Below are 16,182 nucleotides of genomic sequence, written 5' to 3' on the forward strand. Positions count from 1 at the left end.
TTCAACGCATCCAGAACGCCTCTGCACGCCGGATCCTCGACATCCCCCGCTGCAGCCACATCACACCCCACCTGCACTGGCTCCCCGTCAACAAGAGGATAACCTTCAAGCTCCTCACCCACGCACACAAGGCACTCCACAGCTCCGGACCAGCGTACCTTAACAGACGACTCAGCTTCTACACCCCCACCCGCCAGCTCCGCTCCGTCCCCCCGCATCCGAAGAGCAACCTCCGGCGGCAGATCGTTCTCCCATCTAGCCGCTAAGACCTGGAACACCCTCCCCATCCACCTACGGCAGACCCAAGACCTGCTGACCTTCAGAAGACTCCTCAAGACCTGGCTTTTCGAGCAGTAGCAGCATTCCCCACCCCCCAGCGCCTTGAGACCCTCGCGGGCAAGTAGTGTGCTCTACAAATGATATATGATTGATTGATTGACCCTTGGGCGCTACTGTGGAGCCATCGAACTGATCGGGGGAGGGTTCTGCTGGAAGCGGGGGTCTGGGCCGCGCACCCTTACAGGGCCTGGTGACTCTGCTTTTGGCTTGATAGGGGGTGATGCAGTGTGTAGGCTGAGCCCCGCAGTGCAACATGGACGCTTGGCAGGGGCGAAGATTGAATACAGATCTCACCTCTGAGACTGATAAGACCACTCATGCCTGATAACGGAGCTGCTCTTCAGTGTCTGCCTGGTGCCGCTGCACCCCTGGAACTATGGGGAAGCCGAGGGGAAGACAGGTGGGTGCTCCCCCGGACCTAGACGACCCAGAGCCAGACCGCAAGCACCAGGAATCTCCCAAGCCCCCGGCAGAGAATCTGGTTCAGCAGCAGTTGGCCCAGATTTTGCAGGTGATAGCGGACACTAGGGATGCTCTTCACCAGGACATTGCAAATATGGCAGTAGGGCTGGAGCTTCTCCTTGCGCAGCGCACACTAGGCTGGCTGATCGGGTGAAGCGGAGGGAGGCGACGCTGGAGAGCGTGGAGCCGGCTCAGCAGTCCCTAGCTGCTGAAATGGGGGACATTACCTACAGAGTTCAAGTGCTAGAGAAGCGGGCTGAGGATGCAGAGGGCCGCAATCGTAGGAATAATGTGCACGTCCTAGGCCTGCCGGAGGGCGTGGAAGGTTCTAGCATGGTCGACTACCTTGAGGGATGGCTTCGTGATGTGGTGGCAGCGACTGGTCTGACGCAGTTCTACACTCTGGAGAGGGCCCACAGGGTCCCTGCCCGTCCTCCGGCGCCGGGGAGGCTTCCTCGGCCGGTGGTCGCTCGCCTGCTTCATTATATGCACAGGGACTTATTGCTGCAAAAGGCTCGCAGTTCAGGGCCCTATATCGTGGGGAATTGTAAAGTGTCACTGTTCCCAGATTATTCATTGGATGTCCAGCATCGCCGCACTTCTTTCCTGGCGGTTAAGCGAGCCTTACGCGACAAAGGGCTGCAATACTCTTTGATGTTTCCGGCACGGCTGCATATAGTATTGGATGGCAAGACTCACTTCTGCGAGGACTCTAAAGAAGCGTGGGACTGGATTGAATCCTATAAAACTGACGCGGAGCGGCAAACTGAACCAGCCATGGAGGAACAACGTCATCGAAGGCCGAGGCGCACAAGGCGACGATGCACTGTCTTGCAGGCACCTACGGCATCCCAGATGGAGAGGGAGAGGTCGGCAGCCCTGCAGGCGGTATCAGATCTCCTTCAAGATCGCGGGTTGTCGTCTGCAGCATGCCACTTGGTCGGAGAAGGGGTCAGATGGCTCCGCGTCTGAAGAGTCCAATTCTGCTTCGCTTCTTCTCTTCCTCTTTCGAGGTGCCTGCTGCCTTGGTCTGCTAATGCTGCATTACTATATTTAGCATTACCGGGCTATTGGAGGAGGGGGTGGGTTTTGTCTCGGGGGTGGTTTGCCCTCAGATGCGGGGTGTTGGTTTTCTCTTTGGGGCCTGGCGCTGATCTGCTAATTGACTCTTCGCGAAGTAACGTTGGTTCACAGCCGCCACCACCCTCGCTCATCTGTAGCTACTAGAGGGTATTGTGTGTTAAGTTAGTTTGGATGGGGACTAGTGTTTAAGTGCCTGTTCTGGGGTGGGGAAGTTGGGTTTTTTGGGGGGTTTGTTTTGGGGTACTCAGGGACTTCGGCGTGTCCTTTTTTAGAGCCCTAATTGGGGGCTGTACCAGATTGTATCATGGGGTCATTACTTGAACTGAAATGTATATCGTGGAATGTCAGGGGCATACATACAATGATGCAACACCACAAGGTGCATGCTTACTTAGTGCGCAGGTGTTCAAATCGCTTTCTTCCAAGAAACGCACATCACACGCCACGAGGGCCTTGCCTTGCAGCGTAGATGGAGGGGTCAACCTTTCTATACAACGTATTCTGCTTGCGCGCGGGGAGTGCTGAATTGGGCCATAGCAGGGCTACCTTTCCAGCCAGTGCAGCAGCTAGCAGACCCAGAAGGGAGGTATGTGGGGGTTGCAGGCCGCCTCAATGGTCACGATGTGATGCTGAGTAGCATTTATGCGCCCAACACGGATCAACCGGTGTTTTTTCACCTTTTGTCCGGAAAGCTGGCGTCCTATTTGACCGGCTCCGTGATTATGGGCGGGGATTTTAACACTGTTCCTGATGTTTCCTTAGATAGATCGCATCCGCCTCTCCCTGAAGCACACATCCACAAAACCGCTAAGGCCAGGAGGGATTGGCAACTTAGATGGGGGTTAGTGGATACCTGGTGGGCACTTCATCCGGGGGAGCATGATTATTCTTTTTTCTCAGCGCTGCACGAACTTCATGTTCGCTTAGATGCGATTCTATGTTCTCCCGATAGCCATGCTGCTGTTAGACATAGTGAATATCTTACTAGAACATTGTCCGACCATAATCCGCTACTCTTATGCTTTCATTGGTCCCAAGCGCGCCCTGCGAACCCCACTTGGTGCTTACAACCAGAACGCCTGAAAGATCAGGTCATCCGAGAGGCGGTGGGGACTGGTATTGCCCAGTATTTCCTTGAAAATGTGGGCATGGCATCCTCGACCGCAGTGGAGTGGGACGCCTTTAAGGTCGTGCTGAGGGGTCACTGCATTGCTAATATGATGGGGGTGTTTAAGACTCTGCTGCAATATTTGGCATCTGCGGATCAGGTCTTGCGCGCAGCGGAACGGGCCCGGCCTGAACAACGGCCAGCAGGAATTACTGGAAGCCAGGGAGATGGTTGCGGTGCAGGTCGAAAGGCTGCGCTGCTTTGATTATAAAAAGTATTTAGTACGTGTGCACAAGGAACGAGAAAAAGTAGGCACATTGTTGGCTTGGTTGGCTAATCCTGCCCGAAGGGGGACGGTCATTCTAGAGTTGTGCAGCCCGACGGGGGACCCCATACTTACCCAACAGGGAATTAATGATCCGTTCCTAGCCTATTATATGGATCTTTATCAGAGTAAGGTAGTGTTGAGTGAAGACGCCCTTGGGGAGTTTTTAGCTGGGGCTGTGCTGCCGCACCTTGATAAACCACAAGCTGACCTACTGGGGCAGGCTATAACACTGGGGGAAGTTAGGGGAGCGATAAAACATATGGCGTGGAAAAAGACGCCTGAGGCCGACGGTCTGCCGATCGAAATTTATCTGACCTATATCGATTTTCTGGCTCCTAAATTAATGGCTCTTTATAATGAGGCGAACAGTGTGGGTGTGTTGCCTGTCTCGACCCGCGAGGCTGTCACAATTTCGTTACTGAAACCAGGAAAATCTCCTTCTGACAAGACTGCTTATCACCCACCGTCTATGCTTCGCACGGATTATAAAACATTGAGTTGGATACTGGCGATTGCTCCCGCATATGGTGCATTTGGTACACAAAGATCAGGCAGGGTCCATTCCAACTAGGAATACCGCCATCAATGTGAGGCGCCTATTACGCATTCTGGAAGCTGATACCTACCCGGCGGATTTTAGCGCCATTTTCTCGGTTGACATCGAAAAAGCGTTTGAGAGCCTGGAGTGGCTGTACTTGTTTCAAGTCATCCGCAGTTTTGGTTTAGGCGATGCATTTGTGGCTTGGACGGCGTTACTCTACAACTCTTCTACTGCTCGAGTTAGGACGGGTGGCCTGTTTTCGGCTGCTTGCGTTGTGAGTCACGGCAGGGGTGCCCGCTCTCCCCTCTGTTTGCCTTGGCCATGGAACCCTTAGCGGCCCAGGCTCAGATGGGACGGTGCTACTCGGGGCTGAATGTGCGTGGCTCTATCCAATCCATTGCGCTCTATGCTGATGATCTGCTTATGTTTCTAGCAAATACGACTGACGCCCTTGCAGGTGCGAAGAGTTTACTTCCGAAATTTGAGGCGGTTTCGGGCCTCAGGGTGAATTGGGCGAAGTCTTGCCTGTTCCCTGCTGCCCCATTGGATGGGGGGGCCATCGCTTACCAATGGCGTACAGTGGGAATATCGCTGCTTGCCATAACTTGGGACCCTCATTTACCATAAACCGGCTGACATCTTGGACGGTAATGTGGGTAGAGCTATTCGGGGTCTTAAGAGTAGCCTAGACTTTTGGGGGACAATACCTCTTTCAGTAGCAGGCTGAGTGGCCCTTCTTAAAATGGTGGCTCTTCCTCGATTAGTGTATTATTTTCTAACCCTACCAGTCTGGATTACCGCGTCGATCTTTAAACAACTTCAATCAATGATCACAGGTTTAATTTGGGCGGCCGGCAGGTGGCACTGCAAACTTTAATGCGACCAGGAACGGATGGTGGATTGGCGGTCCCCGACTTTGAGACATACTATTTGGCAGCTCAATTGCAGTGGCTTACCCAAGCAGTGGCACTGGAAATTCGGGGTCCAATTGAGCCGGAAGGGGGGGGTCGGCTTCGGGGCAAGTGCTATTGTCTATTATTCTACAATTACCATTGAGTCTCCAGACGCTTCCTAATGAGCTACGGATGTTTCGGCTCTGCTGGACCTGGAGTCAGTGGAGGGCACCGATTGAGTGGCCCTATGCCCCAGAGATTCCTTTGACCATGTGTACTGCTCTCTCACATGGCAGTTACTGGACTGCATTGACTGGTGGGGAGAGAAGAGTTTGCATATGTTAGGGGATCTATACGAAGATAGTACCATCCTCCCATTCAATGCATTGCAGGACAGGTATGATCTCCCCGTGGGGATTTTCTGCTTCATTCGGCTCTGGTTTCGGCCATCCAAAAGCACTGGCGAGAAGGGTCATCAGAGCCACGGTCCTCCATGGCTTACCAATATGTGGTAATGGCGGCTGGGACCATTAAAGCAGTAACTTGTTTATATAAGCGTATGACGCGCGAAGCGCTGTCCCCGCTGCGGGATCTACTGCGGAAGTGGGAGGGGGACCTGAGTAAAGAGATCCCAGAGAAGGTGTGGGTTGACTTGGCTGAGAGGGCGTGGAAAAGTACTAGAAATGCCCGGTTCCAACTTGTGCATTTTTTTTATACTATATAGGGTGTACCTCACACCGGCCGAGATTAATGCATACTTCAATACAGGCACAGTGCGGTGCCCACGATGCAGTACAGAGGGCGCGGACTTCCGCCATATGTTGTGGGGTTGTCCGCAGTTGGGGACATATTGGGAGGAGGTGGTTACGGTGTTGCGTTATATAACCGAAAGGGAAATAGAACCTGTTATAGGTACTTGTCTGCTCCACTGGTTTCCCCACACATCCAAGACCAAGGTCACTAGTAAATTTTTGGACCATGGCCTTTTACTGGCCAAAAGGGACATTACGGCACACTAGAAGACTAAACGGGGCCCCAGCGTTCAGAGGTGGAGGGCGGAAATCCTTAGGTGGGCTGAATGCGAGGGTACAATTAGATTGCAGATGGCTAGCCGAGGGCACAGCGACAAAGCTTTGGAGGCCGCGAGGGCCTGGGAATCACTGGTAATCTTATCAAAAGCCCCGGATACTGAGCTGGGTGAGAGCTCGATGGAAGGCACTCCAACCACTCCACCCTGATTAGTATAGATCTCATATCTGATTACCTGTACCTGCCATAGTGTAGAGATTTTTCTCATTGGGGACGTGGTGCTCCTTGATGTTCATCTCATGATGTTGGTTTTGTGAAGTGTTGTGCCCCATCCGGAGGGGGGTGGAATATGAGGGTGGGGGGTTTAGTTTTGTTTGTTTTCTTCATCACTTGTTGACTGCAGAACTGTTCTTAAACCAATTGCTCCTTAATGCTTACTGATGCGAAATGTATTCCTCCGTTATCTGGTTACTACCTGATGTTTGATCCTGGGAGATTGATGCATGCACCTATGATCTGTGAACATATAATTGACATCTGACTGCGATCAGAGACTATTATTGTCCAGGAAACAACTGCTAGCCTTTGTATCCTGTGTATATATGGATACGTTTGCTTGGAAAAATCAAACTAGATTTAGAAAAAAAAAATTGAGACTAAGCCTGCGAGTCATATAATTAGACCCCGGTTACAATAAGGTTGTCTCAAGCGTGCAGGAAGTGGTTCCATGGCAATTTCATACAAAACTAAAGAGAGAAGGCACCCCTGCTGAGTGCCTCAGTGACTCATCATGGGGACAGAGACTATAATGTTGATCTGGTAGTAGGAGATGCGTAGAGGAGACTGATCTTGAGGAGAAAGGAGGGGCTGAGCACAAAGCATTGCAATAAGGCAAAGAGGAAAGGCCACTTGAGGGAATGAAAAGCCTTTGTTACGTCGAAGAGTGCTACTGCCGAGAGATGTGGATGGAGAGTGTGAAGCAGGGCAAAGAGGGTGCAAAGGTTGTAGACAGTGGAACATCTTAGGATAAAGACAGACTGATCTGTTCTGAAAAGGATAGGAAGAAGGGGGAGTAGTTTAGTCGCATGCATGCACATCAGGAGTTTTTGGTCTATGTTTAGCATGGAAAGTGACGTGTAGAAGTTGCAGCAGTACGGGCATTTGTCAGGTTTTAATAATGTTACTATTAAGGTCTCTTAAACCGATTGAGGCAAGTGGCCAGTCTCCCTGGCATCCTCATACATTGCCAATAAACACAGGATGAGTTACTCCACATATTCCTTGAAAAATTGAGCTTCCCGTCCGTACAACCCAGGACTCTTATCACCATGAAGGCTCCTTCCATTTTTTTATAAATTAGGTTTTAAAAATGTACCTTTATACAACATACAAGTATGTATGCTTCACCATTAGCTTTGAAAGAATGCTGCTTGCATGAAAGCTACAGCTATCTTTTTTGTTTGTAGAAAGAACAATCACCACAACACAGCCTTCAACAAATAGCCCACATACTTTTTGGGAGGTTATTAAACATCCCATAAATTAAAGCAATGAAAACTGATTGACTTTATAAGTGCAAGAATTTACTTTTAACCACAAGGTAGAGTGCGCTTATGAAAACAAAGTTAATTACCCATTGTCCTTTTTCTCCTTGAAGTTTGCCAAAGAATAGCTTGAGCTCTCGAACCGTCAAACTGTAGCCTGCAAGGACTCCCAACATATCAACCAAGAGATCTGAAGACAAGCAACAGAATGAATATTAATAGGATATACAGCTTTATAACAGTACATATTCATTAACTCTTCATCAGACTATGGTTGTCATTATATAAAATGTGCCAAGGAAGTGGGTTACTAATTTGGGAAGGAGGAACGCTTACCAACTTATTAAACCCACACTGATTAGATCTCAAGACAAGTCTAAGTGAAACTCTGCTCAAACCTGGTAACTATCCTGGAAACGATCCTGGCAACCTGGTAACCTGGTAACAAGCAATTTCTCAAAGAAATGTGTGTGAAGTTTAAACAGTACCACAAATACTAATGTCAATAAAACATCACAGTAACACTCCCAAACCAAATTTAGAAAAATAGAGAAAGTGTGATAAGCAAAAAGACATACAAATTAAAGAAATCAGATAACTGGGACAGGCGATATTTTACATTGCTGCTTTACTTTATAAAATCGTATCAGTTTGCTGTTCACTGAAACTTAGGTCTGATTTCAGGTCCACTGTGATGTAGCGAAGGTCGTCTTAGCTCTTACTTTACGGCTTAGCATACTATTTGGAGCTCAAAGTCTTCCAGCGGGGTAAAGTCTAACGCTGAACCCAGCAAGGGTCCCCTGAAGTCTCATACATAGTCATCAAGCTCTCACTGAAGGCATGTCTTTTGCCAGGGGGACAAAGCTGGATTTCTTAAATGTTGAGCTCAATAAATGTGCTGCCTCGTCACGATTCAAGATTCTACCTTTCGACTTAGTGACTCTGTTGGTTCAATAAATCCGCCAGCAGGGCAATGCCCAGAGCTGGAAGTCGGGCAGGGCTCCAGGTCAATCAATCAATCAAGAAATTTGGAAAAACGCACTACTCACCCATGAGGGTCTCAAGGCGCTTGGGGGGGGGGGGGGGGGGGGGGGGGGAGGGGTGCTGCTACTGCCCGAATAGCCAGGTCTTGAGTAGCCTCCTGAAGGTTAGTAGGTCCTGGGTCTGCCGTAGGAGGATGGGGAGGGTGTTCCAGGTCTTGGCAGCGAGGTGGGAGAACTATCTTCCGACGGTGGTCGCTCTTCGGATGCGGGGGACAGTGGCGAGGGCGAGGTCAGCGGGGCTGGCGGTTCGGGGTGTAGAAGGTGAGTTGTCTGTTGAGGTATGCTGGTCCGGTGTTGTGGAGTGCCTTGTGTGCGTGGGTGAGGAGCTTGAAGGTGATCCTCTTGTTGACGGGAAGCCAGTGCAGATCTCTCAGGTGGGGTGTGATGTGGCTGTGGCGAGGGATGTCGAGGATCAGGCGTGCAGAGGCGTTCGGTATGCGTTGTAGTCGTTTCAGGAGTTTGGCCGAGGCTCCTGCGAAGAGGGCGTTTCCGTAGTCCAGCCTGCTGCTGACGAGGGCCTGGGTGACCGTTCTTCTTGTTTCGGTGGGGATCCACTTGTAGATCTTGCGGAGCATGCTGAGGGTGTTGAAGCAGGAGGATGAGACGGCGTTTACTTGCTTGGCCATGGAGAGAGTGGAGTCGAGGATAAACCCCAGTTTGCGTGCGTGGTCGGTGGGTGTTGGTGCTGCCCCCAGTGCGGTCAGCCACCAGGCGTCGTCCCAGGCTGAGGGGGTGGGGCCAAGGATGAGGACCTCCGTTTTGTCAGAGTTCAGCTTCAGACGGCTGTTCTTCATCCACCATGCGACGGCTTTCATTCCTTTGTGGAGGTTGGTTTTGGCGGTGAGGGGGTCCTTGGTGAGGGAGAGGATTAGCTGGGTGTCAGCGTAAGAGATGATGTTGAGGTCGTGCAGTTTGGCGACGTGGGCGAGCGGTGCCATGTAGAAGTTGAACAATGTTGGCTGAGGGATGATCCTTGGGGTACGCCGCAGATGATCTCTGAGGCTTTGGAACGGAAAGGGGGAGACGGACGCTCTGGGTTCTGCCGGAGAGGAAGGAGGTGTTCCATTCCAGAGCCTGGTCTTGGATCCCTGCGTTGTGGAGGCGTGTGCGTAGGGTGCGGTGGCAGATCGTGTCGAAGGCGGCTGATTGGTCCAGGAGGATGAGGGCCGCGGTTTCTCCGTTGTCCAGCAGGGCCCTGATGTCATCGGTGGCGGCAAAGAGGGCAGATTCGGTACTGTGGTTGCGGAACCTGGACTGGGACAGGTCCAGGATGTTGTTCTCCTCGAGGTAGCGGGTCAGCTGTCTGTTGACAGTTTTCTCGATGACCTTCGCCGGGAACGGGAGCAGGGAGATGGGCCGGAAGTTCTTGAGGTCCATCAGATCCACCTTGGGTTTCTTGAGTAAGGCGTTGATCTGGCGAAATACCTTTAGCGCAAGGTCCTTCTGAACCAGTTTCAGCACAGCAAAAAGGTTCAGAGTGAAACGAACCGGTTTGGTTGCCCACTGAGGGTGCCTGTTCCTTGATAAGTCTCATTCCCTTGTCTCAGTCTTCTGGAAGTAGAAATGAGGACAAAGATGGGCTTTTCTCCAACTGCTGGGAAAGTTCCTATGGGTCACTCCTGCAACATGCAGGTGCTAAAGGAGGTTTCTCTGCACCAGGTCTTCCTCTAGCCAGGGATCGTGCAGTGTCTAATTTGCAGTGGTCAGCTGGGACTAGCTGGAGTCACGAGTCATATTGAGTTTTGTGTCCATAAAGCAGGAAAAAAGGGGGCCAACCACATGATGTTTGGAAAACAGTTCCAATTCCTGATGCTCAGCAGGAGTTACAAGTCGTTGACTTTTCTTTCTTCCATCATTCTGGCAGTCTGCTTTCTTCAAGATGTTTTAATCCCAGGTGCAGGAATGTTTTGATGTGGTGGTGAGGTGCCAGTATTATCCTGTGCATTAGAAAGTGACTGTATAGTTTTCTACACCCAATCTAGCCTTTTCTCTCACACTATCCCATCAGAAGGGCGCTCTCTGGCTCTTCCTTAACTACTCCCCCATTTTGAGTTATTGCCCTCCCTCTGACAAGGTCAAACATATTTTTTCCCCCTTTCTGGGACTGGAGACAGAAAGTCTAGGTCGGCCCTGGGAGTTAATGAGGGTAAACAATTCCAGCCCTATGTGACATCTCCAAGTCAAAAGTGGAAGTGGGAACGCAGTGTTTTGGTCTATCCGCTGTCCATGTCCCACTCCCAGATTATCCCAGTTAAGTGTCCAATTGCTGACAGCACACTTGTCTTCTTGGGCCCAAAGGCTAAGCTATTGCCTTCTGGCAGCAGGCCCAGCCAGGAATGTGTATTGAGTCGCTGGAGTTAGCCAAGAGGAAAACTAATTGTAAACCATTTTGTCTAAGGCAGCAGAAAGTACACTTTAAAAAAGCAATGTTTCCAATAAAGCTATTACAATCCTACTTCCACCATTAAATTATATTTGGTAATCAACTGAATAATAACTTTGAATCATTTGCTAGCGTTTTTCCAAGCAAATATATAACAATTTAAGTTACACATAGGCCTGGATATTTTAGGCTATACTATTTATTTATATTTTTCTCTAGCGCTGCTGTACAGCTCAGTATTAGGGTGTTTTACAAGGAAACTATAAATACATATGGGCATAATCATAAGTGCAGGACAGAATGGTCAATGTCATTGCTACCTTAGATAAGACAAGAGTAGATACAGTTACTATAGCTACAACAAAGTAGGAGGCTTAACCTTATTATAAACATTCTATCTTTATTCCTCCAGGCCACTAGTGTTCACCCACATAAAAAAAAAAAAAGCTTTTGGAATTTATCCACAGAAAAGAAGCACTATTCCCGATATGTAGTCTGCCATTATTTTCCTAGCAATTTATTTTTGTCATACAAGGGAGTTGTGTAAATACACACCACAGTCCTCACATGCCATTTAACTTTCATACCATTAGTGTATTTTAAGATTTTATTGTGCCATCTACAATGCCCTTTACAGGAAAATTGAATACGCCAGTTGGGTGAAACCAATTTTAACAGTACCATTGTAGTGGCAGAGTGCACCCACTGTATAGGAGAGCCACAGTACACACAGTGCTATTATCAGTGAAAATTGAGTACAATAAGGTGAAAAATTAAGGGGCGCAAAGAGCATTCTCATACATATAAAGGTTTTGCTTCTTTCAATGCTTTATCTGTGAACTATATAAAAGTGTTTACACTAACATGGAGTACTCTGTTTTTTATTTGATCTTTTATAGTATCAGGTGTAGCCTCTTTTGAATGCCCTAAGATCAGAAAAATTGAGAAATCCGACAAACCAAATTTGAGCCAACTGGGCGATATAGTAACTTCCTAATCCACAGCAGTTCACGGAAATTTGGACACAGTGAATCACGTGGAGATAAAATTGAGCATAGCACTGAAAGCAAGGTGAGGAAAAGTGAGAATGCCCTGAACCTAGCTCACTCCCTCTTTAGTCCGCTCCTACCCGCTATCATTTTGGGTCTTACCCACTTTCTTTAGTGCGAACCCTCTTTCTAAAGGTACCTTGCAACGCAGTGGAGTAGTGCTATGCGCATACTGGTTCACGGTTTTTCACATGTAATAACGAGTGGGAGCTCAAATTATTTGCGAAGACAGAATAGACGACCATGCAGTACGTCAGAGTACTATAATGGCTAACGAGTCGTCAGATTGACCTCTCAGTCCAGTAGGTCCTCCTGGAGTTCTTGCAGCTCTTGTAGCAGAACGTCCCATCATATTGCTATAGGGACCCTATGAAGGACACAGGCCTACTCACATCTGAGGGCCACAGATTCAGCCTTACCCCATTTGGGAGTCACTGTGCATCAATACTGTAAACCTGGTAGTGGGCTGGCCTTCCAGTGCATGGCAGTAGATCTCCAAATCATGAGTAGTGCCTGATCATTAAAGCGGTTAGTAGCGTTCCCTGTCATTTTACGGTTGAATAAACCCAAGACTCCACACTCTATGGAGCCTCCCTCCGTGCATACTGTGATGTCAGCCAGTGCGTCAGTGACTTCTTGCCAATGTGCTGCCACCATGGGGCAGCTCCAAAACATGTGGGCTATATCAATGTCCTGTGCTCTGCATCTAGGGCAGCTTGAGGTGGAGCCGAAAGGCCTTGTGCAAGTGCGCCGGAGTGAGATATGCCCTGTGCAGGATATTATGTTGGATGTATTGGAGAGCCCTGTCCTATTCCTTCTGCATAAGGTTGCGCTTTACGTCTCGATCCCACTTTGGCCTAGTGGACTGCAGAGGGTCATGTAGGGAGTATGCTAGGGCCCGAGTGAACCATGTGTCGCTGCGCTTTGGCCACCAGCTTTTTATGGGCCAGGAAGTGGCCACGCGTAAGATGTGATCTGTCTGCAACTGTGCAAAAGGAATGGGAACGCTGTTCTGAAATAGTGCGCCGACAGTGTCAACTCCTGCAGCTTACCATGTTTCAAGAACCTACCACATTCCATATTTAGTAGAGAGGTAGCCTATCCTTTCTCACTACTCATTATACAGCTGATCACACTTGTTCTCACTTGAGTGTCCATCATATCTCCCTTTCAGAATTAAAGTTGTTCCTACTCCTGTTCACTGTCTGACCTAGTCTGGATTCTTCTCATGCCACATTTACAAATGTTTCTACATTGCACCATCTTTACTGTTACATCAAGCTCTCAAAAACAGTGCAAACATCCACTCGACAGACATCTATACTTGAAGATTTGCAAGTCAAAACTATGGGGTCAGATTGCAAATAAACTGGTGCCATTTCATAGAATGTACGAGTGAAGTAAGCATGTGTGTGCGGAAGAGGTAAAAGTAAAATCAAACCCTCACCATAAACTAAATGATGGCTCCAAGCAATTTGCCACTCTTCTCACCAACTAAAGAACTGGGCTGCCTCCTTTTTAGGTCTCGCCTTGCTATCGCGTAAGCGATCGCAAAGCGAGACTATTGTAAGCGGGTTTTAAAAGTGCTCCCAAAAAGCGGATTGCATGGCTAGCACGCGCACAATCACGCGCATCGTGCCGCCATGCAATCGCTTTTTGGGAGCACTTCAAAGGGTCCGCTCCCCCGCCTGGAATGCGCTCCCCCGCCCCCAAGCGCGCCATGCTCCGCCGGGCTTGTCTTTTTTTTTCGTTTTTTTTTTAAACTTTAAGCGCGAGGCGCGCGTGCGGCCAATGCTTGTTTGTTAGGCTGCTCGTGTCTTTGGGCCAGAGCCTGCTCTCTTTGTACGCAATGCTAGCGACCGTCTTTTTTTGTTTTTTAAATAAAACATAGTTTGCGCTTTTCCGAAACGCTACAGTATACATGTTTCTAGACTCTTCTCCTCCATCCCATGTCTCAGCTCTGGGTCCCCCTCTCTTTCATTCAGCCAACGGGCTGCAGCCTGAGTCAACTTCACAGAAGAGCAGCGGAGCCAGGCGGATGAAGGAGGGCTCTGCTAGGGTGAAAACACAGCAAGACGTTAAGGGGCTCATCGCTGCCTAACACTTGCCTGCTGGCTTGCTGCACTGCAGTATCCAGCTTGAGACGACATGGGCTGCTGCCATAGAAAAGCATGCTAAAGTTAGGCTGCCTAATTCGACACGCACACAGAGCCAGGATCAAAGGGGATCTAACAGTACTTTAAAGACGAGCACAAAGAAGAAGGGCTTCACATTTTATGTACAACTCTCTGCTTGCCCACAACAATACAAAGTGAATCCCTCAGAAGTGTTGCATAACATCACGAAAGAGCACTTTGTTACTTGCTTAATTACTGTGCACGGGCGTCACGCTTTCTTTTAGCATGGCACCCTCTTCTATATTTACAACACAGGTGCCACGCTTTATGTTCAAGAATGTCACCCATTTTTATGTTTAAAAAATAAACAATACCTTTAAGTCTTGTTAAATACTTGGGACAAGTGTTAACTGCTAGCGAGGTGTCCGTGGAGCATACTTTAATCGCGGCTGCCATTTCAGGAGCGCGTTGCTTAGTTGAACCATCATGTAAGTGGGGGGGGTGTTTATGTAAGTAAGTGTAAATGCTTCAACGTACACTAGAATTGGTACAAAGCACTTTTAAAAAAAAAATCATTCAGTAGCGCTAGTATGTTTGCAAACGTGAAGAAGTGCGCTTTATTTTTTCCCGGAAATGGCATGCTAAACCCAGCAGTTCCACCCGCGATTTGGTTTCATCCTGTCGAATGTTTTGCTTCCCTTGGGTTTCGCTGCGCGTTCTCAGTGGTTGTCTGTACTCCGGGTTCTTAAAAGAGGCAAACTAGTCTTTTTTGCAGTAGGGAAAGTAAAACAAGTTATTTTTTTATCATGAGCAATGTTTATTGTTTATACCAGCACGGAGGAGGGTAATGAGGGACTTCAAACAGTGTGAGGTCTGGACATTTTTTTTTTGTAGCAAGGGCTCAAATTACATTCTCAGCCGGGGATCAGAATGGAGTGGACACCCATGGTGAGCATGTTTTGGACGTAAAAATATGGACCTTTACAGTGGCTTTGTCTGTGAAAAGTAGATTACCCCCACCCCCCCCCCTTTCCCTCCAAACAGTCCTGCGTTTCTTCTCATCCCGTACCCCACCCTGCTCATTCATTTCATTCTACCGGCTGGTGTTGCCAGCATTCCTTTCTGTGGCGGAGGTCCTGCTGCAACGCATCTCTGTAGTCTCTTTACGAGCATGGCTGCTAAGCTGTAAATGGTAGAGCCTGCTTCTTTCCATTCCCCACTCCTGCATCCCTCTCCTTCCATAGGCGCCGGGTTTCAAACACACTCTTCTACTTCCTTAAAATGACTTTAAGAGCCCCAGCATCGGACTGTAATGGGGCAGAGCAAGGAGATTACATGGCTGGTGCTTCCATAACAAAAGGTTAAGAAACAACCTCAAGGCACCACCTATTGGCGATAGTAATGTGATACAAAATACCAACAAATTGCCATTTCAAAGTTTTTGGAAAGTGCTCTAGAAGGCAAATTTCTATCCTGCCTGCAGTGCTAAAAATCCTTACCCTGTTCCTGCTTTTCGATGTGGCACATTAAAGCTCTTGTAGGCAGGTGCTTTATGATGCTGCCTTAGTGGGTGCTACAATTCAACTCGGGCTTCACACATGGCCCTGTTGCTAAGGCAGAGGAAGCACCAAAATAATGCCAGGGTCTCTGAAAGTACCAACAATGCCAGGTACTGCTCATTACATAAGCATATTAATGACTCACCTAAAGGTTGCTTTGTTTTTGCAATTTATAAATCACTTAGACGGCACACACAACAATCTGCTGTACCCGTCGCTACTTTACTGAAAGGCAGTGTACTTTTTGTTTTAATGAGGAGAGAAACCCGCAGAAAGGTTGCTTCTAAACTGGAGTGCGAGAGGGGGGCGGGAAAGAACATTGCATATATCTCTGGGGTGTTAGAATCCCAGTAAACACCGGGAGCTTTCCTTGTGGGTTTCTTGTGTGTGGTTCTGTATTCTTCTCGAATGCTGTTGCAGGTGAGCATAAACTATATCTCACCCTCGTATCCTGGCAAGTGGAGGTGATCGGCATCCTTTTGAACTAATGGGGGATCCATCTGTGAATATCTGATGTTCTATCGTGGTCGCATTGTTTCACCTCTGGTTGCTAATGACGTATCATTTTTGTATTCATAGATTATCATTTTGGGGTGTGCAAACTATCCGTGGGGTAAAGGCGAGGGAGATAGGTGGTCGTTTGCTTTCTTGTGGGGTACTGAGAACAGTTGGTGTATCGCTTATGGTGCGTGTGGATAATGATA

General features: G+C 48.6%; 1 protein-coding gene across 3 annotated transcripts in view; it reads right to left on the reverse strand.

Annotated features, from left to right (window-relative positions):
* Positions 1–16,182, reverse strand: part of LRBA (LPS responsive beige-like anchor protein) — a 2,426,603-nt gene that overhangs the window by 2,212,958 nt on the left and 197,463 nt on the right. For all 3 annotated transcript variants that reach the window (XM_085641653.1, XM_085641654.1, XM_085641652.1), the window contains exon 4: positions 7,417–7,517. In XM_085641653.1, the coding sequence (XP_085497779.1) occupies positions 7,417–7,517 (101 nt within the window). The remainder of the gene's footprint in view (positions 1–7,416; positions 7,518–16,182) is intronic.

Source organism: Triturus cristatus, chromosome 2_2 (genome assembly GCF_964204655.1).
Source record: "Triturus cristatus chromosome 2_2, aTriCri1.1, whole genome shotgun sequence".
In the NCBI taxonomy this organism is placed as follows: domain Eukaryota; kingdom Metazoa; phylum Chordata; class Amphibia; order Caudata; family Salamandridae; genus Triturus; species Triturus cristatus.